General features: G+C 37.2%; 3 protein-coding genes and 2 non-coding genes across 5 annotated transcripts; 3 read left to right on the top strand and 2 right to left on the bottom strand.

The window, feature by feature from the left end:
* Positions 1-814: 814 nt before the first annotated feature.
* On the bottom strand, positions 815-1,442 carry LOC111474075 (BON1-associated protein 2-like). The gene has a single exon (XM_023119330.1). It carries the CDS (start codon positions 1,343-1,345, stop codon positions 839-841), a length of 507 nt encoding a protein of 168 aa, XP_022975098.1. The 5' UTR covers positions 1,346-1,442; the 3' UTR covers positions 815-838.
* Positions 1,443-3,692: 2,250 nt separating this feature from the next.
* Positions 3,693-8,631, top strand: LOC111474073 (cell division protein FtsY homolog, chloroplastic). Its single transcript, XM_023119328.1, has 12 exons — positions 3,693-4,061; positions 4,469-4,573; positions 4,988-5,061; positions 5,158-5,216; positions 5,589-5,626; positions 5,726-5,846; positions 5,960-6,028; positions 6,120-6,202; positions 6,853-6,921; positions 7,196-7,258; positions 7,345-7,471; positions 8,148-8,631. The coding sequence occupies exons 1-11, from the start codon at positions 3,750-3,752 to the stop codon at positions 7,456-7,458; spliced, it is 1,107 nt and encodes a 368-aa protein (XP_022975096.1). The 5' UTR covers positions 3,693-3,749; the 3' UTR covers positions 7,459-7,471; positions 8,148-8,631.
* Positions 8,632-10,506: 1,875 nt separating this feature from the next.
* LOC111474074 (acyl-coenzyme A thioesterase 13-like) lies at positions 10,507-13,135 on the bottom strand. Its single transcript, XM_023119329.1, has 3 exons — positions 12,815-13,135; positions 12,087-12,233; positions 10,507-10,884 (listed from the first exon to the last, which is right to left on the bottom strand). The coding sequence occupies exons 1-3, from the start codon at positions 13,064-13,066 to the stop codon at positions 10,741-10,743; spliced, it is 543 nt and encodes a 180-aa protein (XP_022975097.1). The 5' UTR covers positions 13,067-13,135; the 3' UTR covers positions 10,507-10,740.
* Positions 13,136-14,238: 1,103 nt separating this feature from the next.
* LOC111474088 lies at positions 14,239-14,319 on the top strand. The gene has a single exon (XR_002715851.1). It is a non-coding gene; the product is annotated as a small nucleolar RNA Z199 (small nucleolar RNA).
* Positions 14,320-14,431: 112 nt separating this feature from the next.
* On the top strand, positions 14,432-14,507 carry LOC111474087. Its single transcript, XR_002715850.1, has one exon. It is a non-coding gene; the product is annotated as a small nucleolar RNA SNORD18 (small nucleolar RNA).
* Positions 14,508-21,714: the final 7,207 nt, after the last annotated feature.

Here is a 21,714-nt window from a genome sequence, read left to right as displayed (position 1 = left end):
CCTTTGTTCAACATTTGAAGATTCTATTCTATTGACATGACTAGGTTTAGGGCATGACTCTTATACCATGTTAGATGAACACGACTTTCCACAATGCTATTATGATATTGTCCCCTTTGAGCACAAGCTCTTATGACTTTGCTTTGAGATTCCCGAAAAGATCTCATATTGTCCCCTTTGAGCATAAACTCTTATAACTTTGTTTTGAGATTCCCAGAAGGCCTCATTTTAGAGATAGTATTCTTATTTATATATCATGATCATTTTCTAAATTAGTCCATGTGAGATTTTCATCATCCAACACTAAGAACTCAACAAGACCTACCCTCTTTCATCTTATATTCTACGAAAATGAAGTAACATAAAGAAATTTCTAAAATGTTTCGAAAGAAATTTAATTTTTGTTTAAATAACTTTTTCCTTGTAAAATTTTGTCAATTTAGTCAGCGATCTTAAATATTTAGAAGTAATTTCTAACTCTCAAAATTGTTGCGAGACAAAATTGAATCGGAAAAAACAAAAAAATTAGGATTTAAGACAATATGTATAGCCCAAAAATAATTGCAATAATTCGAATCGACGTTATTTTATTAACCAATACACGTTTATTGAAATCGAGCAATCTATTCATTAACCATGCAAAAATGAGCATAATAGGTTAAAAGTTCCTAACCTTCCACTCATAATATTATTGAATTAATATATAATAATAAAAGTTAAAATATTGATTGTTTGTTAATATATAAATTTAAGAAGTATAATAAATGATCTTCCGAAAATATACACATCTTTATCCTATATACACAATTTTTAACTCGAAAAAAGTAATCAATAAATTTCAATAGTTTTCAATAAATTTCATAGGGATCCCGATCGCTACGCCGCCGCCGAAATTAGTTTTCTCCGCCGGAATTTGTACTTTTCGCGTTTGTGAAGTGGACGTATGATCAGAAGCCAAAACTCTAACAGAAATATTAACAATTCCATTCCTCTTACCTCTAACGTCTCGCAATCGGTAACTCAAGAAATGTAAATAACTTTCCGGCACGAAGCCGCCTAAAAAGTCCGATACCGGAACATTCGCAGTTGCGATGATCTCGTTCCTCGAGAAATTTCCAGAATGTACATCTACAGTCATGAAACTTACATTCGACGGCAAGTTCAACGCCATTTTATTGTTATAGAAAGGATAGCTACCGCCTCTGTCGTCGATTTGTGTGCTGCCGAGATTCTGAGAATCGATTTTGACGGTCGCGAATGATTTCTTCTTCATCGATTTCCGACGACGGTGAAGATCTTCGGCAGAAATCACTGTGATTTCGAGAGTTCTCGATATTGGCGCCATGAGGAAAACGGAAAACAGAGGAAATCACGAATGGAGATAGGATTGGATTTGTTTTTCATGTGGAGGAATCAAATTAGGGTTTGGAGGAATTTATAGATCACGATTTGGGGGGAAATTTATAGCTATGGAATTTGGGGGAAATTTGGGGGAAAGAAAGGATGAAACTTTGTATATGAAATCCGTTACTCCCGTTTAGACACCTATTAGACACAAAATTACAAATTTTACCATTATTTACGATTCAATTTTCGAGATTTTGAACCACAAATCGCTACGTGAACATCCAGATCGACAACAAAAGATACAGTAAAATTTTGTACAAATTAAAAAACAAGCATCACCACAGTTAAAAGCATAAAAACAAAAGTATTTACTCATCAAAGCATTGTTTAAGAGTTTATTACAAAACGAGGATTCGAGATTGAGATATCAATCAATAGACAACGATCCCTAAGATTAACGCCTTGGGACGACTCTTTTCTGTGACCATGTATCTCCCGAACACTCCACCACCTCGATGTATCAATTAATAGACTAACGCCTCGAGACGACCCTCCTCTACCTCGACCAGCTATCAACCTACTACTAAATTCTAGTAGTACCCTTGACCCAGTATCGAGTCTTTAAAAAAATTCGTTAGTTGTGGAAAAACCGTGCAATAATGGATTGACTCGAGTCATCTAGTCCTACACATCATGACTTGTTCAATAATGGATAAATTCAAAATAAGTCATTTTCTTTATTTTCTTTTGCTTTTTATAAAGTATCTTAGAAACAATCTTGAATTAATTGTTTTTTTTCGTAGAAATTTCTCCCAAATAACTTATATTTTTATAGAAATAAAAAATTAGTCACAAATTAAAATTTTGGGAAATTATTAAATTTTTAATTCTATACTAAATGTCTCAACTTTGGATTGAATTAGTAATAAAAAAATCCCATAAGGAGATTAAAGAAGATAATAAAAATAATTATTTTTTTAATCTTTTAAAAATTAAAATAAAATTTGAATTAGACCAATTTTAGATTACGTGATTATAAAATAAAATTTGTTTCTCTCGATCTTTCTTTAGAGATTGATTCCGTCACCCCGAGATAAAATTCTTCGTATTTTTATCTTTATCTTTATATATATATATATGGAATTAATATTTGATTGATGGGTATAAAAAAATAAAATTCAATTTCATTAAAAGTATTTATTTTTAAATTATGAAGTCCAAATAAAAACTAAAATCAAATATCCATTTTATAGAATTAATTTTTTTTTTAATTTTTATTTATTTAGTTTATAAATTTTAAAATATTAAAATTTATTAAAATCCAAATTAAAAAATGCATAGACAAAATTCATAATTTAATTTTGAACAAATTATCATAAAAAATAGTTTGTATTTATAGATTAATTTATATGAAAAAAAAATATTAATAAATAAGTAAAAAAGAGGGAAGAATAAAATATAACATAATTAAATTAAATAATTATTCATAAAAAAATCGATCTGCATCCATTTACAAAACAAAGTCATAAGAACTTATACCCAAAGTAGATAATATCATATTATTGTAGAGTTTCGTAATTCCTAACACGGTATCAGAGTCATGTCTTTAATTTAGTCATGTCAATAAAATCTAGTGACTCAAGTGTCGACACAAATGGTATATTTTGTTCAAGGACTTTAGATGAGTCGAGCATCAATTAAGGGGATGCTATTTGATGGTTCCTCAGGCCTTAGAGAAGGCTACATAGTGTTTGTTGAGGATTGTTGGGACAGATTCTCAGTTGGTTAATTAAGAGGACGATCATGGGTTTATAAATAAAGAATATATTTCTATTGGTATGAGATCTTTCGAGAAACCGTAAAGCAAAATCATGAGAGTTTAGGCTCAAAGGAGACAATATTATCATCGTGGAGTTTCGTGAATCCTGACAGTTATACGTTATGGAGTGAGAAAACAATGATAGAGATGTCGGTGGATGCAATGTTCTTGACTATCAAGGTGCATTGTGGATCTATTTCGAGGAACAGAATCGTCGGAACTACGAACGTTCTAGTGTTGGATTTTCTCGTACGGTGTAGGCTCGAAAGTTATTTATAATATATATAATTTATTGTCTAAAATATAGTTATTTATTATTTTAATTATATTGTTTATAAATATTTAAAAGTTTCTAGTAGCAAAAAATTGTTATGCAATTCGGCCTGAGCATTTGGGTGTTATTATTGGACTTGGGCGCTACAAACATTGGGCCTACTTTCATTCAGGCCCAAATACAAAACGACGTCGTGTAAAGGAATATGTTCAACGGAAACCAAAACGACGTCGATCTGTGACGTTTCCCGAAGGTAGTTGGTTTATCCATTTGGCTCTGAAACATTCCGTTCTCGGAGCTGTAACAAAAATGGCCGCGGCCTCACTCTCTCATCTCTCCTTTCTCTCAAACCCTTCACCTCGAAGCTTAATCGTTCCATCTCTTCGGATAACTTCTCCTTCCAGGAAAGGCCGCGTCGGTGGTTCTCGATTCAGATGCTCCGCTGGTCAGACGGGATTCTTCACTCGGCTTGGCAGGCTGCTTAAGGAGAAGGCCAAAAGCGATGTTGAGAAGGTCTTCTCGGGCTTCTCAAAGACTCGAGACAATCTTGCTGTTATTGACGAGCTTCTTCTTTACTGGAACCTCGCGGAAACCGATAGAGTTCTCGATGAACTCGAAGAGGTCAGTATTCTGTTACTGTTCTATTTTCTCTCTTTTGTTTTATGTTCGTTTTAAGGAAGTATTTCCTACTGAGGAAACTGTTCTGTTCAGGAATTCTTGGATTTTTGAACTCGAATTTGTCAAATCTAGTCCAATCCACTGTTCTGAATGTGGATTCCACGGAGGCGTAATTCGATTTTGGTTTACATTTGTCTCTTATCTGAAACCTCCCTCAGGTCTTTATTTCTGAGAATGAACTTAAATCCAACCTTCTTTCAGACATGATTTTTTTGTATGGCTTGAATGTTAGTAATTGGCTATTTTCTTGTTGTTGATATAGGTAGTGCTTTTAATACTGGAGTTTTCGGAAAATCATTTGTAAGCCTAATGAAATTCCATGGTTAATCGTAGTGTTGATAATCTTGTAGGCATTATTGGTGTCTGATTTCGGGCCGAGGATCACCATTAAGATCGTGGAGAGCTTGCGTGACGACATATTGTCTGGGAAGCTAAAATCGGGTAGTGAAATAAAGGTAATTAGTTCACGAATTGTTTCATTACTCTGCGTTCTAAGAAAGAAAGGCTTACTACACGGAAATGAATTAATAATTATTGCGTTAAACGTTAAATGAAGCTCTAGCGGCACAGTGAGCAATTTACCTCTCTTTCTGCTTTTTGGAATTGGAATTCGTGTTATTTGGAGAAATTTCTATTATGAAGATTTTTATATTCATTTAAGTTTGTCGATGAAAAATTTTATGTACTGCTTTGAGTTTTGAATCATGGAATTTGGATTTAATTTTTGAAGTGGTAGTTTGGTTGATGATCGCCAATTTGATGAAAGAAATGCTTTAGTTCCAAGTTTGGTTTTCAATTCTATACTTCTATATCCATATAGTTTGTAACGCTTGATTGAACTTGTAATACACTGATCAAAACGATCCCAGGATGCCTTAAAGAAGAATGTGTTGGAGTTGTTGAAAGGGAAGGGGAGCAAAACCGAACTTCAACTTGGATTCCGGTCTACTTTCTTTTTGGTTTCTAGTTTGTGCAATCTATCTAACTAAGCGCAATATCTCCAGCACTAACTCCGATTCTGCTTTTATCATGTCATCAGTAAACCGGCCGTGATTATGATAGTTGGTGTTAACGGAGGTGGAAAGACAACATCTCTTGGTAAGACCTAGCATTAACATGATATGAGTATTCTATTGAGTTTAAACCTCATTTAATTTCTTGGCAGAAGTTCTTACCTAGTTTTGATGATATTTACTTGGATTTTCATGCGGCCTGACCTCGTAAAAAAAAAAAAAAATATATGGCTCAAACATAATATATTTCCTTTTAAAAGCATGTTAAACATAATTTCGCATTTATTTGTTGCAATTTCGTCATTACTACAGTAAGACAAGTTTAGGAAATTAAAATGACCTCATATTGAATAAGGTTAAGCTATCTACTTCTCTGTCTTTGCTAAATTGGGATATATTTATTTGCGGTGCTATTACACAAATTACCCAGTAATATCTTTTCAACTCCATGTTGCAGGAAAGCTGGCTTTTAGACTAAAAAACGAAGGAGCCAAGGTTGTTAGATGATCCTCTTACCCTTCTAAGTGAAAGTTACTTTCTTATTTAAAAAAGTAACTTGATGGAAATATAGTAATTTACATTTTTGTGTGCCAGATATTGATGGCAGCTGGTGATACATTTAGAGCAGCTGCTAGTGATCAGCTGGAAATCTGGGCAGAGAGATGTGGATGTGAGATTGTTGTTGCTGAAAAGGACAATGCCAAGGCGTCATCAGGTATGCAGTAGTTATAGTGCTCTGTTTCTTTTTCTTGACATTGTAATGTTTGAGGAAGTTTGTATCATATACTGTGGATGCTAACTTATCCTCTTGAAGTGTTTCCCTGATAGTTCTATCACAGGCTGTAAAGAAAGGAAAAGAAGGTGGTTTTGACATTGTTTTGTGTGATACATCTGGACGTAAGTATATGTAGTGTATCGGTTTACTGTTAGTATTCTTTCTTGTGTCTTCTTAATAGATGAAAATCTTGGTTTTTTTTTTTTTTCATAGGTCTGCATACAAATTATAGTTTGATGGAAGAGTTAATAGCATGCAAGAAAGCTGTGAAAAAAGTTATGCCCGGGGCACCTAATGTAAGCATTACTATTTTTTCGTTTTACCTTGTTGACTTGTTCTATTTAAAAAACCGGATGTGTAGGCATTTACACTTCTAGGCTGCATAAGCCATTCAATTTACCTTCAACATTATTATGCATGACTACCTAGTATTAAGTGAAAGTCTGAAGTTTTAACCTAGTAATAAAGACATATTTTTGTATAGCGTAAAGGCTCTTGTCAAGAATTCAATGAGTGAAACTGCAAAGCTTTTTTCTTGTATTTTCGGTGTAGGGATTTGCACTTTACACTTGCATAAGCATTTAATTTATCTTCGACGTTATTATGCACGGGACTGTGGTGAGTGGCACCTTTTCTTTGAGATTTCTTCTCTTTTCCTCCAATGCTTTCGGCTGTTAGCTGAGGTTAAAATCAAACTTGATTTCTGTGTTAGGAAAATAATTTATTTAAATATGACACTATTAGTTGTAAGGCAGATGATACTCAGATCACTGAAAATTCCATTTTTCTACTTCGTTATTATTACCTCATTCAGGCCAACACTGCCTCCCATGAAATTTATGGTTCAAGCAGATATGAAGAATTTTATAAAAGTTGGATATCTGGTCATTTAAATGAAATTCTACTTAGTATCATGTACTTATTAAGAGTTTCATTACAATTGCAGGAGATCCTGCAGGTATTGGATGGGACAACTGGTTTGAATATGCTACCACAAGCAAGGGAGTTCAATGATGTAACTTTTACTATCCTTTTCCTTCTAATATTCTTGGATGACACGCATCATTTCTTGCCATTTTGCAAGTTTTCGTTCATGATTTCCCCAAAAGTAAAATATAGCATCATCTGCTGAGTACAATATATGCATTTGGATTATTATATTTATGTTTCTTTTACCTTGGGGCAAGTATTCTTGAAACATAATCGCTAATGGAGTTTTTGGCATGTTGCAATTCTGCTTTTAGTTACCAAGAAATTTCAATTGACAAGCTTGTTGGCTTCTGTAACAGGTAGTTGGAATTACTGGTTTAATTTTGACAAAACTTGATGGTTCTGCAAGAGGTGGTTGTGTGGTATGCCTTTAAATTCTGAGATGAACAACTTCCTGAAATGACATGACCGCCAACTACTCTCTGATGATATATTCCTTCTTTCTCAGGTCAGTGTGGTCTACGAGCTTGGCATCCCCGTAAAGTTTGTTGGCGTTGGTGAAGGGTTAGAAGATCTTCAACCTTTTGATCCAGAGGCCTTCGTTGATGCCATATTTTCATGATGTGTACAATATGGTCAGTATCAATATCACTACTATCAATATCTCCTTTCACTACTGTCTCACAATTTGTCTGCATTCCTTCTAAAATCTACCCATCCCATTCATAAAGTTTTGTAAACTCATAGGGTTCCGTCCTTGATTCAACTCAGTGTGTTAGTAACTTGGTTTTAGGTGATGAAGAAGCTTATCGTCATTATTTCATGCTATTTATTAGTATGCTGACTTGTCGATCATTTTTATTTTTAATCAGAAAAATCTTCCAATAATTGCGTCACTTTTAAATTTTATAATATAATAGCTGAAAAGAGCGTGCCCTTGCATCGTATTGTGGAAGACTATCTCTTGAATATTGATGTTAAACAGAATTAGGATTTTTTTGGAAAAATTGCAAACCACTCCTGAAATCACATCTCTGAATTTTTAATTTCATCATTCAGTCCTCTATATTTTGTTAAGTGTTGCGATCAACCCCTTATGTTAGTTGTTAGATAACCTTTTAATTGAGCTTCACGTGTGACTCACACGTTAGTAGAGAATAGCACACTTGTTGTAACACTTAACAAAGTATAGAGAACTCATTGATCAAATTAGAAATTCGACCATCGTCATGGAAATCTTTTGAAGCTTTTTTTTTGTGTGGGTGTGTGTGTGAAGATATATTTATACATTTATGTTTTCTGCTACTACAGATTTCTCGTTTGTGATCCACCCAATTTTGCACCCCAAGCAACATCACCAGGCTCTAGTAGAGGGTGCAAACCATAATATTGGTTTGAAATTGAAGCAGAAAAATTTGCTGCCTGCGATTCTATTGGTTGAGCAAGTGGAAACCTGAAAAATGCATAGATCTCTCACATCTGTGGTTTTGATGACCATACATACTTCAACAGCAAAAAGGTGTCTCCTGGTTGATTGGTAAGATTCTCAGGTCCAGTTGAACTCTCATAACCGTACACGTATTGAAACTCCTAAGAGCTTGGTGCCTCCTTTTTTTAACCATTGGCATTCATAATTGAATTATGTTTGATGCCATTATCTGTTTTGTTTTCAGTGTTGATTTCTTCAAGTCTATCGTATGCCCTGTATCGATACTATGTCGTTCCTTAAATTTTATGTTCCATTGAATAGGATAAATATAATTGAAAGAGAAAAATACTCTTTTGATCTCTGAAATTCGAGTTAGGTTCCATTTGGGTTGGCTTGCCTATGGATTGTTTTAAGTTGGGGAGGGGGTGTTGTTGATGCTGGAGGAACATATCTAAGTGAACTTATCAAGCCTGCTAGAACTATGGTGCTTATGTGCAACATATATCTACAATCTTCAAACTCCTTCACTGAGTGATACTTTCACTTCAACCACTCGTTCTTATACGTTGCATCCACAACATTGTGAGAATTATGTGTCGAGTCCTGTCTCCAACCAGCTCCTGAGCAAGTTATCTAAAGATGGTCGAGTTGATGAAGTGCGAGTTATCTACAAACTTCAGCTCATGGAATATTATGATTTCTGCTTATGCCCAATCGGGAGATCCTTTTCAATGAATCTCCAACTAAAAATTCTCTCACTTGGTCATCCCTGGTATATGGATATTGCCGAGATGGGCGTGAAGCTGAAGGCTTGAGGCTATCTATTCAGCCAAATGTGGAGATTAGGGCAAATTTATTCATTGCTATGTAATGATGATCCGATTAGAAGAAAGCTATGATCTTTGTTGCACTGGTCTTGTTGACATATTTTCCATCACTTCACAGGGGGGAAATGGTCAGCTCCTTGGAGAAAAAACTGACTAATTCCTAATGATACCTCTGAGTTTTCCCCAAGGCACAGCTCAAGCAAGATAAGAACATTGGTAGTAATTTCATTCAAGCGGGTACGAGAAAAAATGAGTTTAAATCATAAACAAGTTCTTAAAAAACACCTATTTTATTTTTCAAAACTTCACTTAAGTTTTGGACACTCTTCAACGAAATAAAGAAACTCATAGATAGAAGTAATGTTTTATCAATTTAATTTTTAAAAGTCAAATAGTTATCCGACATTGCTATAGTGAAATAAATAGCACAATAAGCATGAATCTTAGTGATTCAACGATAGATGTTAATAGGTCTTTCTTTGATATTGCTTATCAGAACTAAAGTGAAAATGTATGAGAACAACAAAGGAGAAACAACCTAGGGGTCGGGTAGAGAGAACTTCCTCTCAAAACAAACCGACCTTGATCACTAATAATCACTGAAAGGTTGTAAGGTTGTAGTTAGAAGATATTTGTACAAAACTACAAAAAGAATCAAGATGAAGAGACTGTAGTCTTTTCTCGATATTGAACTCAACTTCATTATTTTGTTCTCATTCATGTGCTATTATTGTTTAACAAAATACAATGAATAGTAAAACGTTATTTCATGTGATTTGATCATTAGTGATTATTAGGGTTATATTTATAGGATTTTATTTTTACAAAAAAAAAAAAAAAATGTTAGGTATTTATATCTTACCACATTGAACTTCATAAATTACCATAATATCTTAATTAATATCTAAAATTAAGTATGCAATATAATCTAACATTAGGTATTATTCTATTTATCCCGTTTGAATGAAAACTGAAGAGACAAAAGTGGAAAAAGTTAAAAAAGAATATTATATACAGGCATATGATAATTGTTCACCTAGGTGTAGAACCAAATAATTTTATAATTTTGCAATGACGTGTTAATACAAGGTTGCACGAGTCAAATAGACTAACTTTTATGTTTCAAACCACTTTAGCCAGGACAATGGAATATTTACCTATCTCTACAATAAAATAATATTGTCCATTGGAGACCTAAGTCGTCGTGCCTCTGTTTTTTATTCCAAAAAAAAAAAAAAAAAACTCGTACCAATAAGATAACTGTCCTAATTTAATATGCTATGATCCCTCTTTTTCCTATTTTTCCAATCTTTCCAAACTAATGTTGTTTAACATATACTCAACTAGAAGGTTATAAGTTCAAATTCTCGCCTCAAAAGGTTTGAACTAAAAAGAAATCTAAGTATCCAAACTCCAACTAAGATGGCATCTATTTGATGTAATTTATAAATATAGCATGGAACAACAGTATTTTGTCTAAATTATAAATAGTATACAAGGATAATCAAGCATCTAATCAATATATTTGCCTACTCTTTTCAACATTACACAAGTACATATATTTGACATGTTCGTTCAAACAGAATAAAAACACAGAACATTAAAGTACAGAAAGTTGGAGATGTTTAGGCACCTGGAAATTTTCATTTTATAACTTCGGCATTGGCATGCTATAGAGTGTAGAGCGAGCTGTGTAGACCAACTTTCCTGTCTTTTGAAGTCTAAACTCTATGGAAATTATGGTCAAACTTTTTCCACTCCTTAAAACAGAAGCAGCTACCACAACCTCTGCCTGTAACAACACAATTTTTCAGAAAACTTCTTGAGAACAGGTCCTGTTTACGGTCGTGGAAGATAGCATGATCTTGGTAAAGCTCAAATTGAGTGAAAAGGTATGTAAAGATAAGATTTTTAATCATAAGAAAGCTACTTGAACAATCAAAACTGCATTTAAATTCACAATGACTCGAATACCAAATTTCACATTGTATTGTATCGATGGTTTATTCTTGCGTGTGTTCTTACTTTCCTGGGTGTGAATGCCGAAACCAATCTTTGAACAACAAAATGCAATCGAAATACTCTTTCATATCCTCCATAAGTTGAGCGGTACCGAAGTCTGAATCGAACACTAGATGCAATCATTGATGTACTCAAGGCTTGGTCATAGCACCTAGTTATATTTATATTTGTGTTATGTACTCAGACCCTTCTTGTTCACATGGTACCAAACTACTATGTTTGTGTCCTAAAACATCCAACCTAACTCAGTCCCATTTGTTGCTCTGATCTGAAGTGTGGTGGCAATCATATTACTGATGTTATACCTATAGGATTGCAGAGTGTGGTAATTATGATTTAATTCTTGATCTCTCAATTTGAAAATTCATGATTTGAACGAATGTACCTCCCTTAATCCTCCTAATAAAGAAAAGGAATGGTATTTTCCCATAAACTACAAGCGCAAGGTGGCTGGAAGTGAGCTAAAGTCAGCAAACCCATGGAAATATACCATTCGACAAAAAATAGACACCATCATAATATCAGTTTCAAATCATAAGAAGATAAAACGGCCCTGTCGTCTCAAGTAATAAACCATTTCCACCGGTAGAATCATGCAACCCTCCCACCCATGTATGGTTAAGTACACAAAAGGTTTAAGCAGGCAGGACCAGCAAAACAATCTGAGGACTCTAACATCTAAGAAATTTATACATCGAGTTTCCATCAAACACTTCCCAGCTCCTGAAACCGAAACTACCAAAACCAGCTGAATTAACCAATTCAATTCATTCAATTTGAATTCTCATTCTTGATCCATTTAACTTTGTTGGCTGTGGCTTATTTCAATTTTGGTTAGTTTTGATGGCTTTGATTGGTTGGACTCAGTTTTGGTCAATTCGATAGTCAGTTTCCTCAACTTAACTAACCTACTTGCACCGCCAACTCAAACAAATCATAAGGGAGCACAGCAATTACTTAAAATTTACTCACATTTTGTGGAGCGCCTGAGAGATAAGAAATGCTCAGTTCCCCAAGAAATAATGCCTTATTCTCTCCCACAACAGTTCTAGCACAAGCAATTGATGAGAACTCAGCAGCCGCAGCAACAAATCCTCCATGTAAAAAGCCATAGATGTTCTGAAATTTCACAGATACCTGTTGTTAATGTGAATGAAAACATATTGATATTCCGTTTTTAATTCATCAGATAGATGAATCCACACGAACTCAAACTGAAAGACGCAAATAACTAGAATTTGAAAAGGCACACATTCTCGGCAAACAAATAGACCGCTATGATGATGAATGCTTTGTTTTCAAGCTCCCGTGGAAGCTGTTCCGATTCAAATCAATCACCACATTTTCACGGCAAGCAAACAGATTAATATAATGATGAACAGAAAATTTGAAAGTTTCCAAGTGTATCATTTCAATTCAAATCAGATACCGCATTTTCTCAGCAACCAAAGACATCACTATAACGATAGATGAATAGTGAACTTTCAAGTTCTCAAAAATATTGTTTCGATTCTAACCAAACACCTCATTTTCTGAGCTATTTCCGCTCTAATGATGAAGAGCTAATTTTTCAAGTCCCCGAAGATATCATTTCAATTCAAATCAGACACAAGGAATACGCAATAGTATAAACCGAATACCAAAATTCTCTTCCTAAAGTCGACGAGAAAACAAACTTGAAAAAAGAATTGAGAACTTACGGAGACAACAGGTTTGACGATGAGGAGGTAGGTGATACGGCCTCGTTCAAGGCTGAGCTGCCGGAGATGACTGCGACTGATGTCGGAATAGAAGCCCTCGGTGTTGCAATCGACCGGAATTTGGACGAAGCCTCTCAATCCATTGAGCATTTGTATAGTTTTGTGCAAATCTTCTTCAGACATATTCTTTATCTGAATCGTCGGCGACTCTAAGATCAACGAAGAAGCTGCTGGTGAAGAAGGTTTCGCCATTGCCGTTCCTCTCAACTACCCTTCGATTTCGTACCAATCATATACAACTGCGATAATTTAACAAACATTTGCGAGAAATTTGTACGTAAGGNTCAATTTTTTTTTTTTTTTTTTTTTTTTTTTTTTTTTTTTTTTTTTTTTTTTTTTTTTTTTTTTTTTTTGTCTTATAAAAAAAATAGTTTTATTATAAAATAAAAAACAATTTTAACTTTTTAATCATTTAAAAATAAATAGAAGTCTAATCATGTAAAGGGAATGTATTTGGGTACCAATTTAAATAAATGCTAATATATATATATACTGACAAGACTCACACCTCGGGACGACCCTTTTGTGATCGCGTAGCTATTGAGCATTCTCATACAAATCAACATAGTATATCATATAAAAGCACTTCCATTAAGACATCCCATGTCTCGAGATATATCGGCCATCTAGACTTGCTCGGACACATCCGTTGGAAACTAACCCATGTGTTGATCATCTCGTTGAGACATCCTGAACATCCATTTATCCGGGTTCACTCGAGGCTCAACTCGCCAGTGTTTGTGCTAAACCATTTATGATATACGTTTTGAATAGCGGATGCATAATCTAACCTTTGACACATGGGTTGGGGGTGCAATATTGGTACACCTGTGTCGTCCAGAAAGGAAGTCGCTTGAGACATTCGTCTCGAAACGCTCGATCATGCTGTGACACATGCATGTGCCAAAAGGTAGCTCGCTTACCACATAACACGTAAAAGTTTTTTTTTTATTAATTTTTTATTTTCTTATTTTAGATGAACTTTGAATTTTGGAAATTAGGGTTTGAATATAATATTGTGTTTTTTTTTTTTTTTTTTTTATAAAAAAAATTTAAAAATAAATGTTTTAGTATGATAAGAGAGATGGAAAGGCCCAAACGAAAGGCCCATAAAAAAACTCAACTAAGTTCTAGGGTTCACTCGCTGAGTCCTATAAATAATGCTGTAAACCGCATACTCTCTTCATCTGCTTCTTCACAGAATTGTGAATCATATTATTACTAGGGTTTATCACTTTTCTCTGTTCCTGATGCTCTTGTTTTCACCGCTTTATTAGCCTTTCATCGGCGCTCCGCCTCCGGTAATCGGATTTATCGTTGCTGTTTTGGTGTTTTTGTTTTGGTAGATAGCGGGACAAAGTATGATGCAGGGGATGAGAAAAAAAACTGCAACAAGATGATCGGAAACTTCCGTGATTACCTTCATATTTAAGTCTCTGATGCGTTTTACTTTGTCCCGCAAGTTTCTCGAATGGATTCTCCTTCGCTGTTCTTTCGGATCTCATTGTCTTATTTCTTTCTCTCTGTGATTTGATTGGATCTTCTTGACGTTTGGCTGAGATATGATGAGCAACATTGGTCCGTGTTTCTGAATAAATTGTGACGAATATCCATATAAGCACACTCTGATCTCTCCAATCTCGTGATTCTGTTTTACTTTTCAAATTTTGATTTGTTTCATCGATTTTTTTTTGTTTCTCTCTGCTTGTCGTTTTGATATAGGCACTTCGATTTGAAGAATGTCATTTCAATGGATGAGCTTCATTGCGAGGTCTGAGTTACCGATTTTAACATTGCTTTTCTTCAAAGATGAGAGAAATGGTTTTAGGAGATTACAGTTGGATCTGGTCTCTTACGTTCATTGGGAGTTTGGTTTCAGTCCTATTTCTTATATCATATTAAACAGTCATTTATTCAATTAAATTTCTAATTTAGTAACATAATATTTCGCCAGTAAATAATTAGTTAGAATGTTCTTAGGTTGAGAAATCTTTTGGATCTTTGAAATTCTAAGTTTTTGGACTAGTTAGATTGGTTTTCCATCTCAATTTTTTTTTATGTTTGAGTCAATAAGTTGCTTTTTTATGAATTTTTCTTTTCTTGATTCTACCATTACTATTTTTAAATATCAAAATATTCATACTTTATACTATGTTGAAACATTCTTGCGTTATGATCATTAATCTTCATATGTCACTCAAGGTTGGAGATATATATTTTTCAATCTATGTTGAGTGTTGATGAATGCTACGAAATTTAATAGATTTTTTAATCTATGTGCAGTGTCGATTAAGGATACATAATTTCAATCCAAACATATATTATAAAACTAGAAAAACTTCCTTCAAAACTAAATAACGGCGGTTTTCTTAAGGAATTTAAACCTTTTGACATAAGGAATTTTTCTGACTTTAGAATTAAAAACTAAGTAAATCAACCAAATAATAATTTATTTTTACAAAATACAATTAAATAATATAGCCAATGTATTTCCCAACAATTTCAAATGATCTTATTATTATGTCTCTTACTTTGATATTTGATTTTTTCAAGTATGCTCAACCATTTTTAACCAAATAACTCATCCTTTTTTACAATTAACATTTCAATAGAATTTAAAAACTGAATTTAACACTATTTTTATATTTGTTTAATTTTTTAGGTTGATTATACATGGTTCAATATTAGTTCAATATTCTCTCGTAATGTTATTCTTTATAGACACTGTGCTGAATAATGGTAATATATTGGTAATATATTGTTCTTTAGTATTCAAATGTTTTCTTCCTACTCTTAATAATCTTTTATCTTTCTATATAGATAGTCTCTCAAACCTTAATCCCATTCGTTTTCCATTGTAACAAATTTCATTTTAAGAGTATAATCACTAATTACAAAATCATATAATCTCAAACCCTTTAATCCTCATTTTTATACATTTATTAATTGATATTTTTTGTCTCTAGTTCTCATATATAAATGATTACTAACTAAAATAATGTATTAAATTAGCTTAATTGTTAATAATTGTATTTGTTAAGATTGTTAGACAGACATAACTTTCTACAATAGTATGTTATTTTCCAAAGTGGTTATGACTATACTTTCTCAACGACCTCATTACTAATGTGGAGAGTAATATTTGTTTTTCCAAAGTGGTTATGACTATACTTTCTCAACGACCTCATTACTAATGTGGAGAGTAATATTTGTTTATAAACTCATGATCATTTTCTAAATTACATCTAATTGATCATTCCCTAAATTACATCATTCAACAATATGGTATGACATCATCATATTCCTTTATTTGATATTTGAAGATTTACCAATCTATTGGCTCAACAATATGGTATGACATCATCATATTCCTTTATTTGATATTTGAAGATTTACCAATCTATTGGCTCGACTAAGTTTAGAACATGATCGAAAGAGGAGAAATAAATCTGGAGATGCGATAGTTCCCAAGGAGTTCCAGTTTCATAAAGAATTCTTAAAAGGGGGAATATTTATTATCAAACCTGTTCGTTTGTCGGTAGAAAATGATGGACAATTTATTATGTCTCAAAGATATCAAGAAAAATGTTATCCTTATAAGAAGAGTTTTGCTGAATCCTTTGCAATACATCAAAAAACGAATGAAAATAGAACCAACAATCATTATGATTTTCTTGTTCCGGAAAATATCTTATCCCCTAGAGGTCGTAGAGTCTCCTCTCCACAATGGTATGATATTATCCACTTTGAGCATAAGCTCTCATGGAACACGACTCTCCTCTCCACAATGGTATGATATTATCCACTTTGAGCATAAGCTCTCATGGAACACGACTCTCTTCTCAACAATAGTATGATATTATTCACTTTGAGTATAAGCTCTCATGGAACACGACTCTCCTCTCCACAATGGTATGATATTGTCCACTTTGAGCATAAGCTCTCATGGAACACGACTCTCCTCTCAACAATGGTATGATATTATCCACTTTGAGCATAAGCTCTCATGGAACACGATTCTCCTCTCCACAATGGTATGAGAGGGAGAGGGAGAGGGAGAGGGAGATTCCATAAACGGGGATGAAGGGAAAGGGAGAGGGAGATTCCAAAAACGGGGATGGGGAGAGGGAGAGGGAGAGGGAGAGGGAGAGGGAGATTCCAGAAAAAGGGATGAAGGGAAAGGGAGAGGGAGATTCCAGAAACGGGGATGAAGGGAGAGGGAGAGGGAGAGGGAGATTCAAGAAATGGGGAGAGGGAGAGGGAGAGGGAGATTCAGATTCCAGAAACGGGGAGAGGGAGGAGAGGGAGAGGGAAACGGGGGGAAGGGGGAGGGAGATTCAGATTCCAAAAACGGGGAGAGGGAGAGGGAGATTCAGATTCCAGAAACGGGGAGAGGGAGGAGAGGGAGAGGGAAACGGGGGGGAGGGGGAGGGAGATTCAGATTCCAAAAACGGGGAGAGGGAGAGGGAGATTAGATTCCAGAGAGGGAGAGGGAGAGGGAGATTCCAGAAACGGAGATGAAGGGAGAGGGAGAGGGAGACGGAGATGGAGATTTTAGAAACTGAGATGAAGGGAGAGGGAGAGGGCGACGGAGATGGAGATTTTAGAAACGGAGATGAAGGGAGAGGGAGACGGAGACGGAGACGGAGATTCAGATTCCAGAAATGGAGATTAAGGGAGAGGGAGATTCAGATTCCAGAAACAGAGATGAAGGGAGAGGGAGAGGGAGATTCCAGAAATGGAGATGAAGGGAGAGGGAGAGGGAGAGGGAGATTCCAAAAACGGAGATGGATGGAGAGGGAGAGGGAGAGGGAGTTATAAAACCTGAGATTTTTTCCAGATTAGATTTACACATTTTCATTAGTTATTGAATCGTTTTAGATGGTAATTTTATAATTTTGTAGAAAGTGGCACATATTTAGTTGGCCACTCTCCCCCTTAGGGTAACTTAGAAATAAGTGGCACATGTTTAGAAATAAGCGCTCATTTTAATCAAAAGTCTTCAAAATAATTATCTCTCTCGCCATTCTTTTTCGCATTCTTCCAACAACTTCCCCTCAAACGATTTTCTCTCCGAAAAGATTTCAGTTGCCGATTGTCCAAAACAACAAGTGGTATCAGAGCCAAGTTGAAGCCATCGGTGGTATATCATTTCGGAGAAGCCAATCTTATCAATAGTCAAGTTGAATAGCTCAAGTGGTTAGAGCGTTGACCTAACAATGCACAGATCTCAGGTTCTTGTAGAAGAAAATGCAAAGCACGAAAATACACACATCGTGGGATCCATCCAGAGCAGGCTCGCTCACTCCTTCACGCCGCCGCCAAGTGCCGGCATCTCCATCACCGCCACGAAAGAGGCCGACGCCGTGATGACGAGCGTCAAGTTGTTGTCGTTGAGCGAGTGGTCAGGGAGATAACAACCGCCATCGTTCAGTACCCGATGTTGACAAGGTCCAACTACAACGAGTGGGCCTTGTTGATGCGCGTCAACCTACAAGCGCAAGGGTTATGGCACGTTGTCGAGCCAGAGGAAGGAGAAATGATCGAGTACCGGGAGGATCGGCTGGCGTTCGCAGCCATATTACGGTCTGTGACCCCAGAGATGCTGGCGTCTCTCTTCACCAAAAATGCACCGCGCAATCGGCCTGGGAGGGAATTAAATCTCGTCGGGTCGGTGTACAGCGAGTGCGGGAATCCAACATCGAGCAGCTGCAGAAGGAGCTCTCTGAGATCAGCTTTAAGGACGGTGAGATCACCTCGAGCAAGTCGCGATTTCAATTGAGACATTGCTCGACGTGAACGAATTAACGGTGGAAGAGGTGACCGGAAGACTGCGTAACGTCGAGCAGCGGAAGAAAAATGCCGCTTCAGCTGTCGACGATGAGGATCGTCTACTCCTCACTAAGGAGGAATGACTTGCACGCCTAAAGCTCCGTGACAACACCAGCGAGAGCAACGGGCTCTCCAGCCGTAGAAGCAATAAGAAGCCATGGAAATCTTGCTGGCGCATGCGCGGGAAAGAGGCGGATCAAAAGAAGGAGTCGATTGATGACAGGCTAATCCAGTGCTCGTACTGTGGGAAGAGAGGTCACCTGAGCAAGAATTGCTGGAGCACTTAACGGTGGAAGAGGTGACCGGAAGACTGCGTAACGTCGAGCAGCGGAAGAAAAATGTTCGCTTTAGTTGTCGACAATGAGGGTCGTCTACTCCTCACTGAGGAAGAATGACTTGCACGCCTAAAGCTCCGCGACAACACCGGCGAGAGCAACCGGCCCTCCAGCCGTAGAGGCGGTAAGAAGCCATGAAAATATCGCGGTCGCATGCGCGGGAAAGAGGCGGATCAAAAGAAGGAGTCGACTGATGACGGGCCAATCCAGTGCTTGTACTGTGGGAGGAGAGGTCACCTGAGCAAGAATTGCTGGAGCGCAAGCTTAGGAACAAGGAGACGGCCGAGAAGGCCCATGTGGCTCAATCCGAGGAGGACGAGCCGGTTCTTTTCATGGTGACTGCATCAGTCCTACCTGACGTCCCTAATCCCGAGGAAGAGCTCCCCAAATCCACGGAGGTAATCGACGACGGCATAACTGCTCCAGTGAGCGTCGAACCCGAGGAAGAGCTCCAACTGTGCATAATAAAGGCACTGATTGGGGAGCCAGGTCAACTGAAGGAGGAGCGAGTGTTCGCTCAAATCGATGAAAGAGGCGAGCATCAAGAACACCGGCAATGGGTCCTCGACACAGGGGCAACAAACCATATGACCGGGGCCAAGTCTGCGTTCTCCGAGCTTGATTCAGGGATTCGCGGGACGGTAAAATTTGGCGACGGCTCCATCGTCAAGATCGAAGGGCACGACACCCACATTTCCATCAAGCTTGGGCTACTTAGGATCCGCGATGATCGACGACGGTTGCTCACGCAAGTTCGGTGCATGGCAAACCACCTTTACATCCTACAGTTGGAGATAGAGCAACCAATCAACCTCTCGGCCAGGTACAGGTACCAGAGGATGGAAGACTTATTAGGAAGAGGTGAACCACTTGGAGAGTAACCAGTCAACCTCTTGGCCAGGTACTGGAGGATGAAAGACCTATTAGGAAGAGGTGAACCACCTGGACTAAGAGGTGGCCAAACAAGACGTGGAGTCTAGGCTCAAATCGGAATTCAAACAAAATAAGGTAGATAAAACCTGAGATTTTTCTTATTTATATTTACACATTCTCATTAGTTATTGAATCCCTTGACCATTTGACAAAAGTCGAATGGATTACCAAAGTTTTAGATGACATTTTTGTAGAAAGTGTGACAGATTTAGTTGGCCACTCTCCAGCCATTTTTAGGGTAAGTTAGATATTTAAATAGGTAAATCTGTTCAGAAGAAATAAACACTTCATTTTAAGCAAAAGTCTTCATCAATTATCTCTCTCTCCATTCTTTTTCGCATCTTTATTTTCTTCAAACAACTTCACGTCAAACGATTTCCTCTCACCGAAAAGGATTTCAGTTGCTGATTATCCTTGCAGATTGTCGAAAAATAACAGAGGGAGAGGGAGATTCCAGAAATGGAGGGGGAGGGGGAGGGAGAGGGAGAGGGAGGGGAGAGGGAGATTCCAGAAACGGAGATGAAGGGAGAGGGAGAGGGAGATTCCAGAAACAGAGATGAAGGGAGAAGGAGATTCTAGAAACGGAGATGAAGGGAGAAGAAGAGGGAGAGGGGGATTCCAGCAACGGAGAGGGAGAGGGGAAGAAGAGGGGGTTCGGAGATGAAGGGTGAGGGAGATTCAAGCGGGGGGATTCAAGTGGGGAGATTCCAGTGAGGAGAGGGGGATTCGAGAAACGAAGAGGGGGGATTCAGGGATTCGAGAAACGAAGAGAGGGGGATTCGGGGATTCGAGAAACGAAGAGAGGGGGGTTCAGGGATTCGAGAAACGGAGAGGGGGGATTCGGATTCGAGAAACAGAGAGGGGGGGATTCAGATTCGAGAAACGGAGAGAAGGGAATTCGGGGATTTAAGAAACGAAGAGGGGGGATTCAGATTTGAGAAATGGAGAGAGGGGAATTCCAGAAATGGAGAGGGGGGGATTCAGATTCTAGAAACAAAGAGGGGGGGATTCGGATATTCGAGAAACGAAGAGGGGGGGATTCGGATTCAAGAAACGGAGAGGGGGAGATTTGGATTCGAGAAATGGAGAGGGGGGGATTCGAGAAACGGAGAGGGGGGTTCGGATTCGAGAAACGAAGAGAGGGGGATTCGGATTCGAGAAACGAAGAGATTGAGATTCGGATTCGAGAAACGGAGAGAGGGAGATTCTAGAAACGGAGAGAGGAGAATTCGAGAAACGGAGAGGGGGGGATTCGGATTCCAGAAACGGAGAGGGGGGGATTCGGATTCGAGAAACAGAGAGAGAGGGGGATTTGGATTCGAGAAACAGAGAGAGAGAGGGGGATTCGAGAAACGGAGAGAGGGGGAGGGATTCAAACCCTCGGTACAAAAAACTCGTACAATAGAGAAACATAAAGAGAGGGAGGGATTCGAGAAACAGAAAGAGGGGGAGGGATTTGAACCCTTGGTACAAAAAACTCAACGGAGGGAGAAACAGAAAGAGAGGGTGGGATTCGAGAAACGGAAAGAGAGGGAGGGATTCGAACCCTCGGTACAAAAAACTCGTACAACGGAGAAACGGAAAGAGAGGGAGGGATTCAAACCCTCGGTACAAAAGACTCGTACAACGGAGATGGGGATTCAAGAAACGGAAAGAGAGGAAGGGATTTGAACCTTCGGTACAAAAAACTCGTACAACTAAGAAACGGAAAGAGTGGGATTCGAACCCTCGTTACAAAAA

This window comes from Cucurbita maxima, unplaced genomic scaffold (assembly GCF_002738345.1).
Source record: "Cucurbita maxima cultivar Rimu unplaced genomic scaffold, Cmax_1.0 Cma_Scf00235, whole genome shotgun sequence".
Taxonomy (NCBI): domain Eukaryota; kingdom Viridiplantae; phylum Streptophyta; class Magnoliopsida; order Cucurbitales; family Cucurbitaceae; genus Cucurbita; species Cucurbita maxima.
Note: the sequence above shows the minus strand (reverse complement) of the source record. Positions and strands in the feature narration are given on the sequence as shown.